Here is a 27,440-nt window from a genome sequence, read left to right as displayed (position 1 = left end):
ATCCTCAGAGGAATCACTCAAACAGCTTTTGTTTTTAAACTAATTTAATGGTTTATCTTTTACATTTCCTATTGACAATTCTGTACAGATTCAGAATAGTCAGAGTACTATCCCTCTAAAATTCTAAAACAACAGTAAATGACCATTTCAAAAAACACATAATTCTTTAGTAACCTAGAATTTGGCAAATGTGTACTCTAATTTTACCATAGCATAGTCCTTCAACATTATTAATCATATAAATTAGTGAATACAGGTACTGCACAGGTAAAACTGCCCATCAATTGTCATGAAACAAGCTACTGCTCCAAAATAAATGACATAACGAGTGTGGTTTGAAACATTGTATATACTGTATAGTATTGCTACCTCTAAAAAAGGCACTGTAATTCCTATGAAAAAGAAACATACATTTCACTTGTAACAGTTGCCCATGTAATAATCTTCAATGTATTGAGGCACAAAATGGCTGCCGTGTATCTCTCTGGACCTGAATCTTCTACACCCAACTATACAGGCATTTACCTACAAAAAGGGACAAGTAAACATCAACACACACCATAACATTACAAACGTACACACACTCGCACAGACAACAAACACAGATCAGAGAAATGTGTCTTGACTTGTCCTCGTCTTTGTCCAGTCACTGTGCATCCTCAACAACAGCTGCTCTCCTATTCTTTGAGGAAGTCAGGTGACCAGAAGTTACATGCCACTGGTTAATTTCAAGTCATTAAAGCACAGATAACTCCAATTGTAAAAGTTGATATTACTCGAGGAGGTAGCTCTCGTGCTATTCATAGCCATTTCCATCCCCATTATTGGTTCCTGAACAGCAAAAATAGTCTGTTTTCATCAGACAAGTGATTTTTCCCATATATAATCAATCATAATGGCACCAAAAAAAGTATATGACCTAAGAAGTCAGATGAGATTATTTCTGCTCTTTCTCCCTCTCTCTCTCTCCCTCCCTCCCTCTTCAGTGGCCTTCCGACTTTTCACATGGACCTCCCACGCTCAGAGCAGACAACACAGGGAGAGGCCACACAGGCACAGTCTATTGACACAGAGTGGTTACAGCACACATCAAACAAGAGGCCAAACGTCCCTCCCAACAACTCTTAGGGAACAGCTCACAGACAGAGGAACCATTCCATCACTCTCAAGTCGGCCATTCCAAACGTCCAACAATGATAGGCTGAGAGTTACACTGGAGTTGTGCTAGGAACTATTGGTGTAATGATCTTCACTTGGACAGCATTCAAGGCCCTATTCCAGCTCAATGGAATGTAGATTCACTATTCAATAGACTCGAACATTGCCTAAATAAGAGCTGAGGCCCTAAAATAACTGTGGAGGAGGGACAAGAAACAAGTGGTTGGTCTCCTGCTTGTCCCTCGGTGCATCAGACCCTGATGACTGGTGTAGTGGCGGTAAGGGGCACGGTGGAGCCAGTCTCGTAGTCAAAGTCAATCATGGTGTGGTTGGCAGTGCCCAGGCTGCTGAGGGAGTTGCCTGTGCCCATCTGTCTGTCCCTCAGACTCTGCAGGTAACTCTGAGAGAAGGAATACAGGAGAGAGGGGGAGAAGAGAGGAGATAGGGAACATGGTCAGAATCAACCTAGAAATAGATTCTACACATTGGTATTAAAATACAATAGTGTGTGTGTGTGTGTTTTACTATCCCACAAGCATAGTAAATCAAGGAACATTCTCCCCCGTGGGGACATTTCCCAGGTCCCCACGAAAACAAAGGCTATTTTAGGCTTAGAATAAGGTTTAGAGTAAGGGTGAGGGGTTAAGGTTGGGGGTTAAGGTTAGGGTTAGGCAAAAAATAGGATTTTGAATGGAAATACATTTTAGGTCCCCACAAGGATAGTAAAACATATGCTGTGTGTGTGTGTGTGCGTATGTATGTGAGACTGACCTGTGTGTGCGTGTGTGCGTGTGTGTGTGTGTGTGTGTGTGTGTGTGTGTGTGTGTGTGTGTGTGTGTGTGTGTGTGCGTGTGCGTGTGCGTGTGCGTGTCTGTGTGTGTGTGTGTGTGTGTATGTATGTATGTATGTATGTATGTATGTATGTGTGTGTGAGACTGACCGGTGCCAGCAGGTCTCCTGCGTAGCGTTTGACGGGGGTAGGCTTGCGACGGTAAGTGCCCTCTTGTCCACCGCTCTGCTGCCGCTTCTTGGCATCTTTCTGCCTGATCCGCATCAACTGGACCCGCTTCTGCCTCCTGCTAATGATGACTGAGAGGAGAAAGAGAGAGGGAAAGGGAGAGGTAGAGAGAGATAGGAGAGAGGTAGAGAGGGAGAAAGAGAGGGACACGTGTTAACTCATTTCTTATTTCTTAGTAATTCGGCAGAGCACACGAGAAATTCTTAATCACCCAAAATCTAATATGAACCCTGTTTAGAAAAAAATGTCATAAGAATGTTCTCTAAAACAATGAAACCCTTGTAGCAGTTAATAGAACATAATAGAACCCATACTCCATATTGAGATATACAGATGCATCATACTCTACAAAAGGTGTCCTCTACCTCTCATTCTTTCCACAGAGATCCTATAAATCAGCTTCTATATAGAATTCTATGATGCTTACCCTCAGTGTGTGAGAAGCCTTCAGCCGTCAGCTTCCACTGCACCAGCACCCCCATAAAGCTGAGTGTCGGCCAGATACCCAGGATCACCCAGCTGTACCAGCAGAGCGGCGGCGGCGGCGAAAGTCTCAGGCACTCGTACACGTGGCTGGCAAGAGCCAGCATCTCCACAAAGTAGTCGGCGCACACCGTCATGATGGCTGCCCCGAACACGGACGTAGACAATACAGTGAAGAGCTTCTGCCACTGCAGGGTGAGCACGGCGAACAGCATGCCTGTGCCCAGCAGTGCCCCCAGGGGCACCCAGACGGTGGTGGGAGTGTAGAACTGGTGGGTGACCAGAAGGGCGGCGAGGGCGAGCAGCAGGCCCAGAAGGAGGCCTGTCATGAAGAGGCCCACTGAGCGCACCAGCATGGTGACCAGGCCACACAGCAGGCCGATGCCCAGGCCAATACCCGCCGAGGCCTCCACGCTCAGCTGGGTGTCCAGCACCCGCTCCTTGTGGCACAGCAGAAAGATGATGACCGAGCCAAACATCAGGCCCGACAGGAACATGACAGCTTTGAAGCAGCGGTAGCCTGTGAGAGGAGTGTAGAGAAAATGGTGAGGGAGAGAGGAGAAGGGTAGAGAGGTGAATAGAGGGGGAAGAAAATAAAATAATACATATGTAGCCATTTCATAATTAATAAACATTATGTAAATAAAAAACACTGACAAACCAGTGTTTCTATGTCAAACAGTTTTCTTTATATTTCAGTCTTCTGTGATGTATATAAAGTGTAATATTGGGATGTAAACTTAAAATTGAATACATTTCAGCTCAATATCTGACATGGTACAGGTTTCTTCTTTTTTTAAGTCCATTTTTTTAAACTAGGCATGTCAGTTAAGAACAAATTCTTATTTACAATGACGGCCTACCGGGGAACAGTAGGTTAACTGCCTTGTTCAGGGGCAGAACGACAGATTTTTACCTTGTCAGCTCAAGGACTCGAGCCAGCAACCTTTTGCTTACTGGCTCTAATCACTAGGCTACCTGCCGCCCCATAACCGTCTGTGAGGTGTATACTTTTGTTTCAAAGTAGATTTGTTTAAGACTTACCAAGAAACACTCTGTGTGACCAAGAATGAGCCCACTGCAGTTACAGGTTTTAATTCACTTCAATGGGGAAGATTAAACAGCTTGAGGAATATAACTAACGGTAAGGAAATATGCAGGTGATAAATTAGGGCATTAAGTTCAAGTTAAATTGCTGAGGCTAGGACACAGCAACTACTATCCAACTGTATAAATGACAGAATATCAACTGTAAGCAATGTAATTCCGTATAAATGACCCTACAATTAAAACTAATAAGAGAGGTGGTGGTGTTGAGGCTAATTGGGGTGATGATGGGGGATTTGGTGAGAAAAATTACGCCCACCCATAGATTGTGGCGGCTGCTTGGCTGAGGGTGGAGCCCTCTCTCTCTGGGTAATGGTTCTCATCTGGGTGTGAGGGATTGCTCAGTGTGATTAACACACCATCACATTAGTCTGGGAAATGCTCTCATTAGGTACCAAATGGCCAGATGTCTTTCATTTCTCTCTAATCAGTTACGTAACAATTTGAAAGACAAAATGGGAGGTTTTGCCTTGAGGAATGATGACATGTCAGTGCGGGACTGTATTAAAGACTTTACCGAAGCATACAGAACAATAGACACATGACACAGTATGTCTGGATAGAAAGTACATGTTCCCTGTATCAGGTAGCCCGCATCATTTCATTTTCTAGTGTACCTTGGGGAACATTGGTATAAGGTAACCTGGTTGTACATTTTCTATATAACACATTAACAGACATATGATACGTCTGAATACACATTCCCATGCTCTGTCATTTTGGTTCTGTCCCATATGACACCCTATTCCCTACATAGTGCACTACTTTCGATCAGAGTCCTTTGTCAAAAGTTGTGCAATATATAGGGAATAGTGTGCCATGTGGGACGCATCCCGTGTTATTGAAGTTTAAGTGTACTCGTTGACATGACGTTATTGAGGTATGCCTTGACCCCGTGGTAACCTTACCGAAGAAACAGTAGATGATGCCGAACAGGCAGCACATGGAGCAGATGACGGCAGGGATGACCTCATACTGCCTCTCGATCTCCAGGCTGCAGGCATCCACCTCGGCCAAGCCCTCTCCCACAGACCCATTAGGGTCTGTCATCCTGGGGCTCCAATAGACCAACCAGACAAGGAGGAGGAGGAGGTGGGGGTTAAAGGTTGGGGCTGGAGGATGAGGAGTGGTGCTGTTATCTGGGGTCCATCAGAACAGCTTGTGTGCCTGTAAAATGAAAGAAAATTTGGATTAAATCATACACTATATATACAAAAGTATGTGGGCACCCCTTCAAATGAGTGGATTCGGCTATTTCAGCCACACCCGTTGCTGACAGGTGTATAAAATCAAGCACACAGCCACACAACCTCCATAGACAAACATTGGCAGTAGAATGTCCTTACTAAAGAGCTCGGTGACTTTTAACATGGCACCGTTATAGGACGCCACCTTTCCAACAAGTCAGTTCTTCAAATTTCTGCCCTGATAGAGCTGCTCTGGTCAACTGTACGTGCTGTTATTGTGAAGTGGAAACATCTAGGAGCAACAACAGCTCAGCTGTGAAGTGGTAGGCCACACAAGCTTACAGAAAAGGACCGCCTAATGCTGAAGAACGTAGTGCATAAAGATCTTCTGTCCTCGGTTGCAACACTCACTACTGAGTTCCAAACTGCTCCTGGAAGTAACGTCAGCACAATAACTGTTTGTCGGGAGCTTCATGAAATGGGTTTCCATGGCCAAGCAGCTACACACAAGCCTAAGATCACCATGCGTCGACTGGAGTGGTGTAAAGCTTGCCGCCATTGGACTCTGGAGCATAGAAACGTGTTCTCTGGAGTGATGAATCACGCTTCACCATCTTGCAATCTGACGGACAAATCTGGGTTTGATGGATGCCAGGAGAACGCTACCTGTCCCAATGCCTAATGCCAACTGTAAAGTTTGGTTGGAGGAATAATGGTCTGGGATTGTTTTTCATGGTTCTGGCTAGGACCCTTAGTTCCAGTGAAGGGAAATCTTAAAGCTACAGCATACAAGGATATTCAAGATGATTCCGTGCTTTCAAATTTGTGGCAACAGTTTGGGGAAGGCCCTTTGCTGTTTCAGAATGACAATGCCCCTGCGCACAAGGTGATGTCCACACAGATATGGTTTGTCAAAATCAGTGCGGAAGAACACCTTTGGGATGAATTGGAATGTCGGTTGTGAGCCAGGCCTAATCGTCCAACATCAGTGCCCAACCTCACTAATGCTCGTGGCTGAATGGAAGAAAGTCCCCGCAGCAATGTTCCAATATCTAGTGGAAATCCTTCCCAGAAGAGTGGAAGCTGTTATAGCAGCAAAGGGGGGACCAACTCCATACAAATGGCCATGATTTTGGAATGAGATGTTTGACAAGCAGGTGTCCACATACTTTTGGTCATGTAGTGTAGATCATCACAGAGCATCACAATGCGTTAAAGTGACCGTTACTTTTTTGTTAGGACTCTCTGTTAGAATTAGAGAAAGAGAACCGGCAAAGAGAACAGAGCAGACCTCTCAACGTAACTTCAGTTTACAATTGGCTCATTCATCCCCCTCTCCCCTGTAACTATTCCCTAGGTCATTGTTGCAAATGAGAACGTGTTCTCAGTCAATTTACCTGGTAAAATAGCAGATGAATAAATAAAAACATTTAAAAAACTTTGTAAACCTACAAACACTGCCTTAGATGACCTTACCCACAAAACAGAGATTATATAGTGGTTAGTTGCAGCGGGACTCCATTCATGCTGAATGACTCAAAAGTTTAACATGTTGCACGTGGAGCACTCCAGAACCCCCCTCCACCTCACCCCCACCACCCCTGCTTCAGACCGCTGTTCTTCGAGGCTTCAGGAGAAGTGTGAAATCTGCCGGCCAACTGTGACTTCTCCCTGGTGACTATGCATTTGGGGCCTGCCAGGCACTCTGCTAGCCTCCCATGATAACACACAGTACTGTATACCACCACACATACACCCTGTTGCCATGACTACAGTCTGGTTGAATCACATAAACATGAACAGCCAAATACTCCAGGGACTTCCTGTAGTACCTTGCTGAATTTTTTTAACCAAAATAATTACATCAGTACCGACGGCACATCTTATAGAATAGCTTTTTGCAGAGTACCGGCATTGCTGTGTGTTTGTCTGCATGTAATTATGACACTGCATGTAATTATGACAATTCTAATCTACATAGCTGCAGATGTCCAGTGTCCACTCAAGTTTGGCATCTATTTAACACCATCCAATTTAACATACACTTGACCCATTTTCTGTGAGCATATTCAGCACTGATATCATATCAGCACCAAATACCCACTCAAGTTTAATGGGGTCGACTTTGTTTTCATTGTTTATCTACAACTCTCCTAAATTGGGCTTGAGGTGTCAGTGTCATACATTTAAACTAGGCTATGTAGTAAAAATGTCTGGGTGAAAGTAAATTACTTAATTAAAAGTGGGGCTACGGACATCGAGTGGTGCTAGTGAGGGGTTAATCAGGCAGCCCCAACCCCCCTCTCAGTCTGCCTGTTGCAGGGGATTGGGGAGGAGGTGTAGGGTCTCATGGCTCAGGGTGGGCCGCTCTCTCTGGGGCTGCTGCCTGGCCTTCTTTATGATCTCACCCCAGTTCCGATCCGATTACAGCTAACTCACGTTCTCAGGCTCAGGACAAAAAACAGTCACGCAGCTGGCTGCCTGCTCTCCTCATCTGCTCTCTCTCTTCTCAGTCTCCCCCCTCTTTCCCCTCATCTGTCTTCTGTGTCACTATCTTCCTCCCTCCATTCTCCCAAACGTTCCTTCTACTTTTAAACTCCTCCTTCCTTCTCCCTCTGTCTCCGAGACACATGGCTATACATTATGACCTGGCCATGACTTGACATGGAAAGAATGAGGTCCCAGCTCTCTTGTCCCTTCTCTTTTTCCAGAGCTGGAGGGAGAGTTCTTGCTACATTCACGTGTCTGCCTCTCGGTCTCTGCCAGATAGTCCTATCTGTTCTGTCTCACTTGTTTTCTAAAGGCCAGAGGAAAAGGAAAGACAAATGATCTGGCCAGCTGAGAGTTCCACAATCCTACTGGTCTGCTGTGTCTGTGGCACTCCTGAGAGGGTGTGGACAGTATTATGAACGCTTTAGAGTGAGACAGAAATATGATACAGAGAATATGTTCAGCAAATAATGTGCTGTGCAGTATCACCCATATTGTGAAGCATGAGGGCATTTCACCTTGAGGTTATTATGGACTTCTCTTTCATCATGTTCAGTTATGGCGATATGTATAGATTTCGTGGCATTACCTTACACCTGCCCTAGTCAAGGTTTAAATGCTATACCATGAAATGGTACTATTACAATGCCAAATATAAAGCCAAAACAAACAACCACTGATTGTGCACAAGTCAAAAGATAGAACTTTTGTAAACTATGAAAGATTTATCTCCATATCTGATTATAGTCCAAAATGGTCAAAACACCCTCAGAGAGTGGGGTCACGGCAAGGGACCAGCCATTATTGACTGCGACCCTGGAGCAATTAGGGTTAAGTGCCTTGCTCAAGGGCAGATTGACAGATGTTACACCTAGTCAAGGTCGTGGATTCAAACTAGCAACCTTTAGGTTACCGGCCCAACGCTCTAACCACTAGACTCCACTCAACTCAAATCAAACATTTGGAAAGCTGTTCTCAGCTAGATCAAAACAAGGACTACAGTAGGAGACGGTTCTAAACGCAAGGGGAGACTGAGATAACTGGTCACAAAAAGTGATTGTTGTGGGTAATCCATCAAGACAAACGACTTGTGCATCCGACCATACACACTCACACACACAAATTCCCTCACACGTTTGTATTCACACACACACCAACTCTTTCCCACGTCCGTGTGTCTGTCCCCAAATTGTCACAATGGTGGTCAGTGTGAGAGGCCTGGAGTCCATGCCTCTCAGGGATAATGGAGCCATTATGGGGCGGCACAAAGGCTCTGAGACCCCAGCCGTGACCTCTACTGGCACACACAGCAAAGCATGCTGGGAGAGAGGGGCATACAACATAGAGATGGAGGCAACCAAGGGAAAGGAGGTGGTGTGTGTGTGTGTGTGTGTGTGTGTGTGTGTGTGTGTGTGTGTGTGTGTGTGTGTGTGTGTGTGTGTGTGTGTTTTCCATTGAGAATGTGGGTGGTTGAAGGATGAAGGGAGTAGATGGGGTCTAACTGTCCGGAATGCTGATATTATCACCCATTCTCACAAAATAAGTATAAGTGACGTGGCTCCATGTCTAGCCTTGTAGAAGTAGAAGTTGAGAAATACTCTCTTCGATACATTTTGATGAAGTATATATTGAATGACCTCATAATTAGAGGTCGACCGATTAATCGGAATGGCCGATTAATTAGGGACGATTTCAAGTTTTCATAACAAAAATCGGTATTTTTGGACACTGATTTAAAAATATATATATATATATATTTAACTAGGCAAGTCAGTTAAGAACACATTCTTATTTTCAATGACGGCCTAGGAACAGTGGGTGAACTGCCTTGTTCAGGGGCAGAACGGGGGGATCCAATCTTGCAACCTTACAGTTAACTAGTCCAACGCAATAACGACCTGCCTCTCTCTCGTTGCACTCCACAAGGAAACTGCCTGTTACGCGAATGCAGTAAGCCAAGGTAAGTTGCTAGCTAGCATTAAACTTATCTTATAAAAAACAATCAATCATAATCACTATTTAACTACACATGGTTGAGGATATTACTACATATTATCTAGCGTGTCCTGCGTTGCATATAATCTGACTGAGCATACAAGCATACAAGTATCCAAGTATCTGACTGAGCGGTGGTAGGCTGAAGCAGGCGCGTAAACATTCATTCAAACAGCACTTTCATGCGTTTTGCCAGCAGCTCTTCCTTGTGCGTCAAGTATTGCTCTGTTTATGACTTCAAGCCTATCAACTCCCGAGATGAGGCTGGTGTAACCGAAGTGAAATGGCTGGCTAGTTAGCGAGCGCTAATAGCGTTTCAAACGTCACTCGCTCTGAGCCTTCTAGTAGTTGTTCCCCTTCCTCTGCATGGGTAACGCTGCTTCGAGGGTGGCTGTTGTCGTTGTGTTGCTGGTTCGAGCCCAGGGAGGAGCGAGGAGAGGGACAGAAGCTATACTGTTACACTGGCAATACTAAAGTGCCTATAAGAACATCCAATAGTCAAAGGTTAATGAAATACAAATGGTATAGAGGGAAATAGTCCTATAATTCCTATAATAACTACAACCTAAAACCTTACCTGGGAATATTGAAGACTCATGTTAAAAGGAACCACTGTGATTTGGAGTCCCATAGGGCGGTGCACAATTGGCCCAGCGTCGTTCAGGGTGGGCCGGGGTAGGCCGTCATTGTAAATAAGAATTTGTTCTTAACTGACTTGCCTAGTTTTTAAAAAAGTATACAGAGATAAACAAAAAGCAAATGTTTTAGTGGTAAGCCTCACAGTCACACTTAGATGACTGAGCATGTTGGTATGAAATACTTTAGAATGTTGTCGGACAAACACCAGGGAGGGACAGAGGGTGGGACGGGGTTAGCTCAAGCCACAACAGCTGAGAAACAGACAAGAACATGCCTGGGTTCCCCACATAGCTAATTGGGTGTGTTTAATTAACCACTGAGGGGGTTGCTGGGGTGTGAGAAAGGTCAGGGATTCCAAGGTGCTCTGGTTTTAAGGCAGGTGGCAGCTGAGAATTCAACGTTAGAGCCCAGCTGTTTGGAGGCACAGGTTGGCACAGGGGGGTATGTGTGACTGTGCCATGGTCTCCCCCTGACTGGGCATGATGCCCGTGGGTCTACAGCTACCCCCCTTTACTGCAGCTATAAACGTAATCCTCCATGACCACTAATGCCAAAAACCGTACCCACCGTGTCCTGCCCAAAGACTGGCAGTGGAGACTGGAGAACAGTCTGGACATGATGGGAGCAACACACTTCATGGCGTCCATCTTGTACCAACAGTGGTTGCCTTAGAGAAACATGTGTGGATTCATGCATACTTGGTTGGTTGGAATATTGTCCTGACCATGTCTGCCTCCTAAAGTGAACCATAAGAACAAATAACATAGATACATGCATATGTTTTCCACACTAGATTATTGGGTTTCCTGACCCTCCATCCACAAGGCCGGAAACTTTAACCTCAAACCTCTGACCCCTAACCCCACTCCCCCCTCTGCTCTCTCATTGGCAGGAAGCTGTGGCCCAGAAGAGGAAGTGGAGATCAGTGGCAGGGCTGTTTTGGAGGTGAACCTTCCCTGAGGGCAGGAAGCAGAGCAGGAAGAGCAGAGTTGGATTTGGAGGCTGGAGTGTCAACACCAACACTGATTATCTGACTAGTTAAATCTAGTTTCAAGTTTCAAAGTTTATTTGCCGTAAAACAGTACAGTGAAATAATTACCTTGAGAGCTCTTTCCCAACAAAGCAGTGATAATAATAATAATATAGATAACAATAGAAAATAGAATAAAACATTACAATTAAAATAAAAACCACACAAGGACTACAATGTGAGTTAAAGAAACACGAGAATGCAAGTATATACAGGTCAGTGCCAGTACCTTATTCAATGTGCAGGGTTACTGAAGTGGTTGAGGTGGGTTTATACATAAAAAGTGACTGATAGTAGGGCCAAAGACATCCAGTGTCAAGACTTTTAAATGCACAATGTTTTGACTGAAGCACACTTATTTTAGTCTTACCTCAAAAAAAATTCTAATTTATGGCCGATTACCGATGTATACAGTATCTAGATTTTTGATTATTTTTTTCTCTAAATACATTTGGTTGTACAATTAAAGGTCAAATTCACTGTATTTCAAACAGTCAGCAATAATCTCATGAATTCAGGGTTTGTGAAATTATACATAGGCCACAACCAATAATCCCTGATCTGGCTTTCAAATCCGTCTATGAAAATGTCCTTTTTGTTACAAATGTAACCAGACCCACGCACAATGCACATCCACTAATAATGACTAACTTCTGGTAGCAGACACGATAGAAAAATAACACAGGTCTCATAAACAATCCCTCAAACACAAGCCCCCTGCTAGTGAGTAGCCAGCTAATCTTTATATTTCACCCTTCTGTGTGTCTCCATCTGTTTGAACAGCATGCCTGTCCTTTTTCAGATGCTGAAATCTAGTGGCCTACCTTAACAACTGATTGGAAATATAATGGAGATGGAGGGAATATCTGGCTCTGAACAACATTCAGTCTGTAGAAAAAGGCTTCCCAGTTTGTATAAACATGGAATTCTTGATGCGCATGGATGGGGATAATTAGAATGTGTGGATTGGAGCTTGTATATTTGCGTGAGTGTGTGGGTGCGTGACGTGTGGGTCTGTTGATGCATATTTTGTGGGTGTATGTGCGTGCGCTTGTGCCTGTGCCTTGAATCGCCAAGTCTGTCTGGGTGTTAGTGGGAGTTATGTTGGAACATGCGTGGAAGTAGGGGTGTGTCTACTTGTGTGTCCTCTTGTGTCATACACACGTGACTCTGCCTCTCGAAAAGGCCTCTCATTGTTTCTCTGTTACTCCACTTACTGTAGGCTTTTCCCCTTTTTTATAAGGAGCTCTCTACAATCAGAGTTGAAAGGCCTTCATTGTCTGGGCTTTTCTCAAAGGCAAGCTTGGGGTGGAAGGGCTTGATGGAGAATAGGAACTCTCTCTGAGACTGTTAAACTATTTGAATATTTAAAGGGATATACAGTATGTTAGACTGTGTTAGACCATGTGTTAAACAGTGGGTTTCCTGGAAACTCATTCAGACATAATATAAAAGATATGTACACCATTGGAGACCGTTTTCACAGGTACTGACTTGTCTGGCAAGTGAAGAAATGTATAGGCTACATAGGAGTTAAAAGTAGATACATTTTAATTGATGTAGTTCTGTTCTTGTTTATTCATGTTCTGTATTAGGGCATGTTTTATCTTTTTGTTTGGACCCCAGGAAGAGTAGCTGCTGCTTTCACAACAGCTAATGGGGATCCTAATAAAATACCAAATGGTTTGGAGGGTTGGATAGTGATGTATGATCTTTTATGATGACTTTACAGAGGTTTGTTATTTTGGAAAATCTGCACGTTTGAAAGGTCAGTGTGTATGGTCTTAGAGTGCATGTCAGTGTTAGGCCTAGTTGTAAACTTACTGCCCCTCAAATCACTTTCTATACATTCTCACTCTGTAATTACTACTTTCTGAAGGGTTTACAGCCTACATTCTCTCTCTCTCTCTCTCTTACTCTCGCTCTCTCTCTCTCACACTCTTTGGAGAGCACTGTAGGGTCCAGATAACAGTGGGGACATTCATGGGGAGAGCTCTCTGCTCTCGGCCAAGCCTGGCTGAATGAAGGCTGGAGACATGTAGGAAGGGGTGCCACGGTGCCAAAATCACTGCAAGCCCCCCCCCTGCCTCATTTACTCTTGAGGAACAAAGTGTTGTTTGAGAGGCACTGGTCAGAGATTTAGGGAGAAGAGAGATAGAGACAGTCCGAGAGAGAGAACGATGGCGAGCTCTGGCTTTGACACCAACTTAGAAAGTCTGAATGTCTGAATGCGAGGATGTGAAAGGAGGTCTTTAGGACTAGTAGGTCATTCATTCCATTCGCGTTTCATGTTCAGATGAATAATTTCCTTCCTTAGTCAGCATGGATGAGTAAAGGTTATCATAGATCTGTGGTTTACCATAGGGGTCAACTCATGATACATTTTTTGGGGAGAAAATTCACTTAACTTGTAACCTTGGTATTTATGTTCCTCCTCAATACAACGTAGTATTCATTCTTTGCCTTATAAGAGATAAAAGCGAAGCTGTCTGTGGCTGTCTCTCAGTAGACCACTGTCAAACACTGTTTGATCTCATGTGGAGTGCATCTCATTTTCTTCTTGTTTTGGAGATGGAATGATGAACGAGTTGTCCCTTAATTTCCTGTCAAATGAGCTCCCAAATGGAACAGCCTGATTAAAAAGCGGGATTTTCATGTTTTCATTCTCTGCTCAAAACAGCCATTCACTTGTCAGGACTGCCTCGAGCATTCCTCAAGAACGACAAGATCAATTTAGCAACGACAAGGTCTATTTTGTGCAGCAATTTGACTTTATAAGAACAAAATGGAAGAGGTCTTGGTGCATTATAGATCAACATGTCTTTCATTACTGGATTTGATTTGATTATAAATAATTAGTGACCAGGTTTCAACATGAAAGTAAAGGTTCAGACAGGTCAGTGATAGAGGTCGACCGATTGTGATTTTTCAACGCCGATACTGATACCGATTATTGGAGGACCAAAAAAGCCGATACCGATTAATCGGACGATTTTATTTATTTATTTATTTGTAATGATGACAATTACAACAATACTGAATGAACACGTATTTTAACTTAATATAATACATCAATAAAATCAATTTAGCCTCAAATAAATAATGAAAAATTTTCAATTTGGTTTAAATAATGCAAAAACAAAGTGTTGGAGAAGAAAGTAAAAGTGCAATATGTGCCATGTAAGAAAGCTAACGTTTAAGTTCCTTGCTCAGAACATGAGAACATATGAAAGCTAGTGGTTCCTTTAACATGAGTCTTCAATATTCCCAGGTAAGAAGTTTTAAGTTGTAGTTATTATAGGAATAATAGGACAATTTCTCTATACCTTTTGTATTTCATTAACCTTTGGCTATTGGATGTTCTTATAAGCACTTTAGTGTAACTGTATAGCCAGTGTAACAGTATAGCTTCCGTCCCTCTCCTCGCTCCTACCTGGGCTCAAACCAGGAACACAACGACAACAGCCACCCTCGAAGCAGCGTTACCCATGCAGAGCAAGGGGAACAACCACTCCAAGTCTCAGAGCGAGTGACATTTGAAACGCTATTAGCGCGCACCCTGCTAACTAGCTAGTCATTTCACATTGGTTACACCAGCCTAATCTCGGGAGTTGATAGGCTTGAAGTCATAAACAGCTGCTGGCAAAAAGCACGAAAGTGCTGTTTGAATGAATGCTTACGAGCCTGCTGGTGCCTACCATTGCTCAGTCAGACTGCTCTATCAAATCATAGACTTAGTTATCATGTTATAACACACAGAAATACGAGCCTTAAGTCATTAAAATGGTCAAATCCAGAAACTATCATCTCGAAAACAAGACGTTTAGTCTTTCAGTGAAATACGGAACCGTTCCGTATTTTATCTAACGGGTGGCATCCATAAGTCTAAATATTCCTGTTACATCGCACAACCTTCAATGTTATGTCATAATTATGTAAAGGTCTGGCAAATTAGGCGGCCCAAACTGTTGCATATACACTGACTCTGCGTGCAATGAACGCAAGAGAAGTTACACAATTTCACCTGGTTAATATTGCCTGCTAACCTGGATTTCTTTTAGCTAAATATGCAGGTTTAAAAATATATACTTTTGTGTATTGATTTTAAGAAAGGCACCGCATCGATTATATGCAACGAAGGACATGCTAGATAAACTAGTGATATCATCAACCATGTGTAGTTAACTTGTGATTATGATTGATTGACTGATTGTTTTTTATAAGATAAGTTTAATGCTAGCTAGCAACTTACCTTGGCTTACTGCATTCACGTAACAGACAGTCTCCTCGTGGAGTGCAATGAGAGGCAGGTGGTTAGAGCATTGGACTAGTTAACTGTAAGGTTGCAAGATTGAATCCCCCGAGCTGACAAGGTAAAAATCTGTCGTTCTGCCCCTGAACAAGGCAGTTAACCCACTGTTCCTAGGCCGTCATTGAAATTAAGAATGTGTTCTTAACTGACTTGCCTAGTTAAATAAAGATTAAATAAAGTTGTAAAAAAAACAAATCGGCATCCAAAAATACAGATTTCCGATTGTTATGAAAACTTGAAATCGGCCCTAATTAATCAGCCATTCTGATTAATTGGTCGACCTCTAGTCAGTGAGAGGGGTTATTCAAATTCAGGAGGATTTGTTCATCTACCCAGCGAGCATATTTTACCTATTTGACCACATAAAAAAGGGGACTTTTTTTGTGTTCAAGTTGCGAGCCAGAGAGCATTCTCTCATTGTTTCTGCCACTAGGCTGTGAATGTTGATATCAAAGCGTGTCTCAGACATTAGAGCATGAGTGAGTGCATCTGGATCCATGGATGGAAGGCCCATATAAACACAATCATTATTATCAGTTCCCAGATCATTTTGAACATGTAGAGTGTTTTATTTGAATTGTTTAGAGATGATAACCGACAAAAACAAATGCAGCTGAACCCACGGTCAACGTGTTGTAATAGCCAAGGCATTCAAAACACTATCACAGAACTACTATATGAGTCTGTTATGTTGTGACACTATTGGAGCTATACCCTATAACCTATTGGATCCACGTTTCTCAACAGCTTCTATCCCCTGGCCGTGGCTAACAACTACTGCTCTCCCTCTCCCACAGACTATCTACACTTGACTTCATGTCCATCCATAGGTCATTACCCACTCAGGCACAACCTACGCTGCTGCTAAAGTGATTATTGATTACATTTATTTCTCCATTATGCTGCTGCCCATTGATTATTGATTGCCAATAACATTATTTATCCTGCTACTGGTCACAATTACTCTTGTTTACATGTATATACAGTATTACCATTAGCACATTTTTTCCTCTATAATATACTATCTAGAACCTAAAAGGGTTCTTCGGCTGTCCCTGTAGTAGAACCCTTTGAAGAACCCGTTCCACAGAGAGTTATAAGTCAAACCCAAAAGACGTATGTATCTCTTTTTCCTTGGAACCCTTTTTTCTTAGTGTATCATAAGTTTTTATATATTCCTGCTACTAGTCACTTTTCAGCCCTGTTTACATGTATATCCTACTACCAGCTAGGCCTGGGCGATTTAATGAATTAATTAATATTTTAGAGGAGTATTCAAAATGCCTTTATGGTAAGAATTTAGTATGTGGGCCTCCCAGGTGGTGCAGTGGTTAAGGGCGCTGTACTGCAGTGCCAGCTGTCCCATCAGAGACTCTGGGTTCGTGCCCAGGCTCTGTCGTAACTGGCCGCGACCCGGAGGTCCGTGGGGCGACGCACAATTGGCCTAGCGTCGTCCGGGTTAGGGAGGGCTTGGCCGGTAGGGATGTCCCTGTCTCATCGCGCACCAGCGACTGCTGTGGCGGGCCGGGCGCAGTGAGCGCTAACCAAAGTGGCCAGGTGCACGGTGTTTCCTCCGACACATTGGTGCGGCTTGGTTGGGTTGTGTATCGGAGGACACATGACTTTCAATCTTCGTCTCTCCCGAGCCCGTACAGGAGTTGTAGCGATGAGACAAGATAGTAGCTACTAAATATATATATATATACGTACATACACACACACACACGTACATACACACACATACATATGTACACACACATACATACACACACACAGTGTGGAAAACAAGTATTTGATACACTGCCAATTTTGCAGGTTTTCTGACTTACAAAGTATGTAGAGGTCTGTCATTTTTATCATAGGTACACTTAAACTGTGAGAGACGAAATCTAAAACAAAAATCCAGAAAATCACATTGTATGATTTTTAAGTAATTCATTTGCATTTTATTACATGACATAAGTATTTGATCACCTACCAACCAGTAAGAATTCCGGCTCTCACAGACCTGTTAGTTTTTCTTTAAGAAGCCCTCCTGTTCTCCACTCATTATCTGTATTAACTGCACCTGTTTGAACTCGTTATCTGTATAAAAGACACCTGTCCACACACTCAATCAAACAGACTCCAACCTCTCCACAATGGCCAAGACTAGGGATCTGTGTAAGGACATCAGGGATAAAATTGTAGACCTGCACAAGGCTGGGGTGGGCTACAGGACAACAGGCAAGCAGCTTGGTGAGAAGGCAACAACTGTTGGCGCAATTATTAGAAAATGGAAGAAGTTCAAGATGACTGTCAATCACCCTCGGTCTGGGGCTCCATGCAAGATCTCACCTCGTGACGCATCAATGATCATGAAGGTGAGGGATCAGCCCAGAACTACACGGCAGGACCTGGTCAATGACCTGAAGAGAGCTGGGACCACAGTCTCAAAGAAAACCATTAGTAACACACTACGCCTTCATAGATTAAAATACTGCAGCGCACGCAAGGCCCCCCCTGCTCAAGCCAGCGCATGTCCAGGCCCGTCTAAAGTTTGCCAATGACCATCTGGATGATCTAGAGGAGGAATGGGAGAAGGTCATGTTGTCTGATGAGACAAAAATAGAGCTTTTTGGTCTAAACTCCACTCGCCGTGTTTGGAGGAAGACGAAGGATGAGTACAACCCCAAGAACAACATCCCAACCGTGAAGCATGGAGGTGGAAACATCATTCTTTGGGGATGTTTTTCTGCAAAGGGGACAGGACAACTGCACCGTATTGAGGGGAGGATGGATGGGGCCATGTATCGCGAGATCTTGGCCAACAACGTCCTTCCCTCAGTAAGAGCATTGAAGATGGGTCGTGGCTGGGTCTTCCAGCATGACAACGACCCAAAACACACAGCCAGGGCAACTAAGGAGTGGCTCCGTAAGAAGCATCTCAAGGTCCTGAAGTGGCCTAGCCAGTCTCCAGACCTGAACCCAATAGAAAATCTTTGAAGGGAGCTGAAAGCCCGTATTGCCCAGCGACAGCCCCGAAACCTGAAGAATCTGGAGAAGGTCTGTATGGAGGAGTGGGCCAAAATCCCTGCTGCAATGTGTGCAAACCTGGTCAAGAACTACAGGAAACGTATAATCACTGTAATTGCAAACAAAGGTTTCTCTACCAAATATTAACTTCTGTTTTTCTGATGTATGAAATACTAATGTCATACAGTAAAATGCAAATTAATTACTTAAAAATCAAACAATGTGATTTTCTGGATTTTTATATATATATACATTTTAGCCAAAGACTGCTATGCTAGCTTTCTAGTCTGTGTTTTATACATGTGCAATAAGCATAAAACACAATTATCTAAGTAATTGTCAACTCGTTCTCCTTCTGAGAATTAAATAGCCTACAAGTGAAATAGGCTATAATAACAATATCTGATTATTTGGATAGTGAATGTAGTGTACTTATCATTAAAGTGAAAGAGTGATGTGGGGTCTTTGTGAGAGCAAACATCCAACATAAGAATTAGGTCTACACGTCACACAGTTCATAGCTACGAGACTAGAAAGGATTTAAGATATAATGATATAGAGAGTCATTACAAGGCCAGATTAGACATAGTATGAGGGAGTCACTATGAACACAAAAACCACTGAGTGGGTGTCTAGCCACAGCAAGTGGAGAAAGAAATCCACCTAAGTGTTGAGGTCAGTCAGGTTTGAATGTTTTTACAAAAACATTGTTTTTTTACCCCTTTTTCATGGTATCCAATTGGTAGTTACAGTCTTGTCTCATTGCTGCAACTCCCGTACGGACTTGGGAGAGGCGAAGGTCGAGAGCCGTTCGTCCTCCAAAACACAACCCAACCAAGTCGCACTGCTTCTTGACACCATGCCCACTTAACCCGGAAGCCAGCCGTACCAATGCGTCGGAGGAAACACGTGCACCTGGCGACCGTGTACTGCTCGGGATACCCAGGTTTGAATGTTAAACTGTAATAGTTTATCTCAAATATTGCATATATTTGTGGAACTCATCTCTTTAGCTGTCAAGGGTCTGGACAAGTCCACAACATTCTGCTGAGGTAATATTCAAATCTAACGGCACTGTAAATGTTAGCCTGCTAAGATAAGCTACTATCTGTAAGTAACAGTTAAATGGTCCTTGTATAAATGTATCCGAGTTGAGAGTTTAATCAAAATGATACTGAGTTGCAACTCCTTTTGCTCTCAGAACAGCCTTAATTTGTTGGGGCATGGACTCTACAAGGTGTTGAAAGTGTTGACTCCAATACCTCCCACAGTTGTGTCAAATTGGCTGGATGTCTATTGGGTGGGGGACCATTCTTGATTCACATGGGAAACTGTTGAGCATGAAAAAACCAGCAGCGTTGCAGTTCTTGACACACTCAAACCAGTGTGCCTGGCACATACAACCATACCCCACTCAAAGGAACTTAAATATTTTGTCTTGCCCATTCACCCTCTGAATGGCACACATACACAATCCATATCTCAATTGTCTCAAGGCTTAAAAATCCTTCTTTAACCTGTTTCCTCCCCTTCATTTACACTGATTGAAGTGGATTTGACAGGCAACATCAATAAGGATCATAGCTTTCCCCTTGATTCACCTGGACAGTCTATCTCATGAAAAGAGGAGGTGTTCCTTATGTTTTGTACACTCAGTGTACATATTACTTGCGGTAACAGCTAGACTCTATCTACTGTAGCGTGGAGTGGGGGGGAGTGATGGGCCTTGAAGTGTTCACTATCCCACACAGCGTCTCTAGCTCTGGTCTCTGCCACTTCCAGGTCAGCTCTGTCATTTACAGCAGCGCAGAACTGCTCTTCTATTCCACCCAACGTCTGTTTGTCTGGTGCCAGGGTATAATTGTACCTCCTTATGGTCTCTCCCGTCCTAAAATATCTCCCATAACCCCTCCTTTGTGTACACTACAAAGGTTCTCTGGCATCCTCTTAGCCAAAAGAAAACAACATCACCCAATACTTTGAGTCTATGAATGGGTGTGAGTGGAACTCCAAGACCCCAAAAACCAGCGCTACCCCTCTTTTAGGTACTCGGCTCGGTTAATGAGACAACAGGTCTCTTCCAAACCCAAATACTTCTCCACCGCCCCCCTCCTAGGCTAACGCTACAGGACAAGACTCTGTCCATCTCCTGGCCTAACCCACAACAAGCATCTCCTCCTGCCAACAAGGTTCAACATAGACTCTATTTCCAGGCTTTCTTAACTGTAGAGGCTCATTTGTGGGAGATCCTAGTGTGGTCAGTGTATAAATACACTCTGCCAGTGCAGGACCAACACAGTCCAGTACAGTAGAGTATAGGCTACTGTCCAGGGCAGTATATTGCCTAAACCAGGCTTTGGCTTGCCTTGGCTGGGGAGGCAGGTAGCCTAGTGGTTATAGCGTTGGACTAGTAACCAGAAGGTTGCAAGATCAAATCAACAAGCTGACAAGGTAAAAATCTGTCTTTCTGCCCCTGAACAAGGCAGTTAACCCACTGTTTCTAGGCCATCATTGAAAATAAGAATTTGTTCTTAACTGACTTTCCTAGTTAAATAAAGGTAAAATAAAAATTAATTGCCTTGGCTTGTAGAGCAATGCATCACAACCATGGGATATGATGAAAATCAGGACTGTAACTCATTCACTATTTGATGACTATTTTGTATTAGATGATTATGTTGCTGCTAAAATTATTTTCAATTAGGACAAACACATTGTAGGGGAGAGTTGAGCCGCCCTTGTTTCTAGGAAATCATACACAAAATTCATCATTTGACCAATTTTTAGGAAGAGGTCATCATTTCGTGGAGAAAAAACATAAATAGTGGAGCAAGATAGGTCCAAAAAAACCTTTTCACCAACTCAAATGAATTTATAGAGGTTTCATGATGCTTGTATCTAAACCAAAGTAAATAATTTAAAGATTGTTCTATACATCTGTTGGGGTCTTGATAAGCTTCAATATGAGGTCCTTAACCTAGCATGAAAAGGCATCCTTGTAGCTGTGTGGGCTAATATAGTCAAAATGGTTGCCTTGGGTTAAGTTGAGCCAATGGTTGAGCAAACTGAAGTATTTTCTTCCCAGGCATAAGGCTAGTATGGTATGATGTAACAACAGAGCCTGGGCCTACGTTAAAAGTGTTTTAAAAAGTACTAAGTGTTTGTTAGGTGTTAAGCCTGTGTTAAAAGATGCTTAAAATTATTCAAAGATTAAAAAGCAATTGTGATTTTGTTGAATTGTGTTTGGGAAATAAAGATAGACATTGTTTCAAAAAAGGTAGCGGTAATATTTCATTCAGTAAAGAAATGTGTAGGTGGCTTAACTTACCCCGTTCCCGGAGTGAGTTGTGCCAAGAGACAAGCTGTTTTCAAAACTGTTACGTTTACATGAATTGTGATTATTTCCAGGGATACACAACATCCTGTAATATATGTAGATATCTTTGTTAGAAAGAATACTGGTAACACTTAATTTGGATAGTTCATCTGTAGATACTCTACAGACTAACCCTAAACCTAGCCCTAACCTGACCCTAAACTTAACCCTTATTCTAAACCTAACCATATCCTTAGAAAGCAGTTTCTTATCAACAGAGAGTTTGTTGATAGAATGACCATCTACAGATAGACAACCCAGACTCTCCAAATAAAGTGTGACCAGAACACTATATTTCCATTGATTACTATATATTTCCATTTATGCTGGATGTAAAAATTGCTTAAAAAACCCCACTCTCCCCTACTGTGACTGGGAGTCAACACTTCATATACAGTGTGATAAAATACAAGAATACTGTATCACTGAGGCTTTTCTCTATCAGAACCCAAGCCGATAAAGTAGCTGAAATCCACATTACAGTACTACTGTGTCCCCTCGATGAATTGCAAGGGGTTAAAGTGAAAGGAATTAGGGGTAATCCCAGACACTTCAGATGTACTGAGGTAGAACAGCAGGAGACAGAGACGTGTGGCCAGCCAGAGTAGGAATGCTAATCTGGGTTTTAGTTAAGGGTTCAGAGGATGGAGACATGGATCAAGTCATTGCACAGTGACAGGATATTACTGTACTATGAAGGCCTGCACTTTTAAACAGAGCTAGCCTTGTTTTTCTGAGCTCTTGTCCAGTGACTTAGCTACTTGAAGGTCTGTGACACAAAGAAACTAGACAGTGAGACTGATTTATTTTTTTACCTTTATTTAACTAGGCAAGTCAGTTAAGAACAAATTGTTATTTTCAATGACGGCCTAGGAACAGTGGGTTAACCGCCTGTTCAGGGGCAGAACGACAGACTTTGTACCTTGTCAGCTTCTGGATTTGAACTTGCAACCTTTCGGTTACTAGTCCAATGCGCTAACCATTAGGCTACCCTGCCGCCCCAGGGAGAAGAGAGTGTTGGGATTCTTGAGACACAGTTTAGAATGTTACTTGGCATTATAATCAATTAAATGCATCTGGTGATAAACATTATCATGTGAGAGACTGCCCTTGTCTGCATATTCAAGGACGTCTGCTCTGTGCAGTCATTACTTCCAGTTTTACCGTAAACAATTTTACAATGCGGATATAGATATGGCAATAACATTACAGGGGACAAAACACTGGGATATCCAGTCCCAGAACACGTCTATGAAGAGAGGTCCCTGTACATGATAAGAAACAAAAAATGTAGAGGATCTATCAATCACAGGCCTGAAATAGCCTGATGCTGAGAACACCCAAGCAGGCTTGTCAGATAATGGAAAGTTCAACTTCAACAAACTTTCAGTTCTACATTATCTCAAAACTGCCAACTCAGCAGGTCCTCCTGAGTAGAGCAGTGGATCGCAGTGGCGTCACTACAGACCCGGGTTCGATCCCAGGCTGTGTCACAGCCGGCCGTGACCAGGAGACCCATGGAGCCGGCGCACAATTGGTCCAGCGTTGTCCTGATTAGGGGAGGGTTTAGCAAGCTGACTTTGGTCGCCAGCTGGATGGTGTTTCCTCTGACACATCGGTGTGGCTGGCTTCCGGGTTAAGCGAGCAGTGTGTCAAGAAGCAGTGCGGCTTGGTTGGGTTGTGTTTCTGAGGACGTATGGCTCTCGACCTTCGCCTCTCCCGAGTCCGTAGGGGAGTTGCAGTGATAAAACAAGACTGTAACTACCAAATTGGATATTGCGGCAAAAAAAGGGGTAAAAGTACAATATAAAAACTGCCAACCATGCAAAAAGGGCCAGGATAGTCTCCCGGGTGGTGCAGTGGTTCAGGGCGCTGTACTGCAGCGCCAGCTGTGCCATCAGAGACTCTGGGTTTGCGCCCAGGCTCTGTCGTAACCGGCCACGACCGGGAGATCCGTGGGGCAACGCACAACTGGCTTAGCATCGTCCGGGTTAGTGCGCGCTAACCAAGGTTGCCAGGTGCACGGCGTTTCCTCCGACACATTGGTGAGGCTGGCTTCTGGGTTGGATGCGCGCTGTGTTAAGAAGCAGTTGTGTATCGGAGGACGCATGACTTTCAACCTTCGTCTCTCCCGAGCCCGTACGGAAGTTGTAGCGATGAGACAAGATAGTAGCCTCTAAAAAACAATTGGATACAACGAAACTGGGGAGAAAAAGGGGTGTACATTTTTTTTTTAAATAAATTTTAAAAAGCCAGGATATTCAACTGCATTACAGATCAACAGGACAGGGAGCGTGCCTCGGATGCTGCACTCTCCACCCCCCTCACTGATGGTATACCACTTTCCCTGGCTTTGCAACAGCAGTCTTATTTAAACATGACCTCTCCCCGCCCCCCTCAATCCTCCTACAGATGAAGAGATGCTAAGCTAATGTTGAGACCTTTCAACTCTCTGACGGTTCATGTTGTTGGCCGGAACAAACGAGCCTCGGCAGGGTTGACCTTTGCTACCACAGCTGATGGTCTATTATGGGGATGTGGAGTGGAGTGGACAGTAGAGTAAAGGACTTTTTTACTTCACTTGGACACCACCAGTAGAAGAGTTTCCACAATAAGGCCTGACTGACCAATGACTATTATGAATAACCTAGCCTTCAGAGGGGGTACAATAAGGGCTACAATAAGGCCAGACAAGTGTGTCTCTCCTCTTACCTCTCCTTTCAATTCTGACCCTGTTACAATCCTGGTCCTAAAGCAGGGCTGATGCCATGCAGGTTGAAAATATTGTCAACCTGTTTGCCCTAGAAATACCCTGGGATAAAAATGCCAGTGTGAAAATGGCTATTTGAGAAAACCATGGATGGATTTCCAGTCACTATACATCTCACCTATGTACTCTCAAATCAGTGGTGGTGAGTGAAATTAGACAATCAGGAAATTAAAGTAGTTTCTAGACAGTCAGAATTAGGACATCCCTGGTGGCTGAGGCTGAGACGGGCCCCTCCTGAGGTCAAGCCCAAGGCTGCTGGTTGGGGGACCCAGAGAGTGATGATGAGTGCTTCAGCGCTAATTAAAAGGTAAGAGTGGAAAAACAGCTCATCCACAGTACACTACAGGCCTTCAAGGACTAGGAGTTAAGTAACACACCCCAACATTTGCTCTTTCCTCCTCTCTTTGATCTGCCTCTCTCTCTCCGGAGCTGGGAAGGGCCCCATCTCTGCATTTTCACAGAGTGGTTGAGGTAAAGCCATCTGGCCCGAGCTAGTCGACTGGATTTTTTTTGTAGATGGCTGGGGGATGTGGGAGAGAGCATTAAGGGGGGTGTAGCTAGAGACGCTGTGTGACTCCTCTGCCATGGAGGGACCCCCCCCCCCCCCACCCCAAAAAAAGCAAGGTGTAACTATAGCTAACAAAGAGAAAATACATAACAATGCTTATCTGGTCAATAAGATCAGGAATGCACATCTGATCATGATAACAGTTGTTAAGATAACAAGCAATCAATTTCAGGCTTTTCTCCATACAAAGGCTGACTGCCCAAGCTGTTTACATTGGTATATTGTCTGATAGCCCAATAGGTTCTACTGAAATTATCTTGAGACAGAGCCCAGACATTAATTTACTGGAGAGTGACATCAAAAGAATATGATAAATGACTGAATGAATAAAACAAAAATGTAAGTTTAGCCTATACTTACTCTATGGAATTAATTATTAAAATCATGTTAAGAAGGGTGTACAGTCACTAAAACAAGTTTATGAGCATCTCACAGCAGACTTCTTCAAACAGCAGGGAAAATATACAATGTAACAGAAGAAGCTCTTCTACAGGAACTACACTGTTACATTTCACAGTAGAATTCAGTTACATTGGCCTTCTACTGCTGTTTGAAGGAGCCTAAAGTTGATACATTGTATTGTCGGCGGTGGAAGGATAATGGGCTGTAATTTACAATAATTAATTTATGCTGTACAAAAGAACACTTACCTACTGCGAGCGGCTATGTGGGTCTGTTTCCGTGGGAATTGTCAGGCATGAACACAACGGAAAACAACAGAACATCGAAGCAGCAGTGGAAAAACAGGTTCCTATGCACATACAGTGAGCACAAAAAAGTCCTTCTTCACTGTTTTTACAACAAACGTCGGCTATTCAAAAGGAATCAGCCACGTTCTCGTCTTCTTCAAAAACGGTGTCCAAAATTAAATCGGTCGGACGTTATTTACACTCTCAACGGATGAGCTTGCGTGAACTTGAGCTCTTGGTTGATCATGTTTATTCATAATCCCATGGCATTGTATTAACAGGCTGTTTGTCAGTTGGCGAGCTAGTCACGTCTGTAAAAAGTTGGCTACAGCGAGCCAAATGTCTCTCCCTTTACACACCTCCTCTTTCCCTCTCTCTGACGTGGACTGTATATCGATACCCAAGGGGGTCTAGTTCTCTAGAGCTCTAAACTACTTTATTTTAAAATAGTATTTTTCTCCATGAGTCTCTCTATCCCCTCCAACGTCCAGCCAACAGCTGAAAACGCTTGACATCATAGCCAACGCCAACAGACCATCTGGTATTGCCTGTTGCATTCAAATTTGGGACTCGAAGGGGGAGGTGGAGGCAGGCTAGGCTTAGATGGGATTGAGTTTGTCTTCCACAATAAAAACAACAATAATAATAATACTAATTGAGAATAGATTATAGAAAATATAGAAACGATAATAGATAAGCTATAATATATAATAAATGTGTAATCATTTACAGTAGGCCTACTGCACTTGTGTGTGTGTAAGAGAGACGTTTTCAATAGAGCCGATTTTCTAATTGGGTGATTTGAACACAAACAATGTAAGTGACAAGACAATAAATTAGGAACAGGCAGGGGATCCTGCTTGCACATGGGGGGATGGAAGGAGATATTGGCAAAATACCCCACCTCCCAACCATCAAAAATCAACAGATAATGTATCACTTTTCATGACAAACCTCAACCCTGTTGCAAACTATACCCCCACCACCCTCCTACTACACCTGGCCATAGCAGCATTATCACCAGTACCTTTATTACATTGAGGACTCTAACCCTTAACCCCTTTCTCGTGACCTGGGGTTAATCTGTCTGAAAACCAACTGATTATAAATCAGTCACCCACTGAAACAAAGCCTTTACAACTTTTGCTTTCCAAAATGTCCTCTGTTTGTATATATTTATCTTGTTTATAGGGGAGCAGTGTTCAAGGACACAATCTAATTTAAACTGAATTGTCTTTATACACAACCAATTTTAAGACAAATATAAGTAAACCTAGAATATCGCATTTCCTTGTGTAATTTCTACATTTTCCTAAATAAAACAAACTCAAGAGGACATCTGCACACAATGACGCACTGTATTGCTCAAGAAGCTGAAGTACAGTATAATTCGGTGAACAGTATTTGATTGTAGTGTAGGTGTGGTCATTGTAATATTAAACCCTCATCTCTCTGTTCTGCAATGTTTATAAAAGATCTGTGGCTGGATTTACTTCACCTGGGTTTGACTTTAAGCGATGTCATTCTGTATTCTTCTCTCTAAGCTCTGTACAGTCCTGGGGTTCCAGTGCCATTACAGACAGCCAGCATGGCCAGACGTAGA

General features: G+C 43.2%; 1 protein-coding gene across 1 annotated transcript; it reads right to left on the bottom strand.

Annotated features, from left to right (window-relative positions):
• LOC135539875 (transmembrane protein 198-like) lies at positions 1–26,357 on the bottom strand. The gene is made up of 5 exons (XM_064966067.1): positions 25,799–26,357; positions 4,675–4,933; positions 2,604–3,179; positions 2,099–2,247; positions 1–1,558 (listed from the first exon to the last, which is right to left on the bottom strand). The coding sequence occupies exons 2-5, from the start codon at positions 4,814–4,816 to the stop codon at positions 1,409–1,411; spliced, it is 1,017 nt and encodes a 338-aa protein (XP_064822139.1). The 5' UTR covers positions 4,817–4,933; positions 25,799–26,357; the 3' UTR covers positions 1–1,408.
• Positions 26,358–27,440: the final 1,083 nt, after the last annotated feature.

This window comes from Oncorhynchus masou, chromosome 5 (assembly GCF_036934945.1).
Source record: "Oncorhynchus masou masou isolate Uvic2021 chromosome 5, UVic_Omas_1.1, whole genome shotgun sequence".
In the NCBI taxonomy this organism is placed as follows: domain Eukaryota; kingdom Metazoa; phylum Chordata; class Actinopteri; order Salmoniformes; family Salmonidae; genus Oncorhynchus; species Oncorhynchus masou.
Note: the sequence above shows the minus strand (reverse complement) of the source record. Positions and strands in the feature narration are given on the sequence as shown.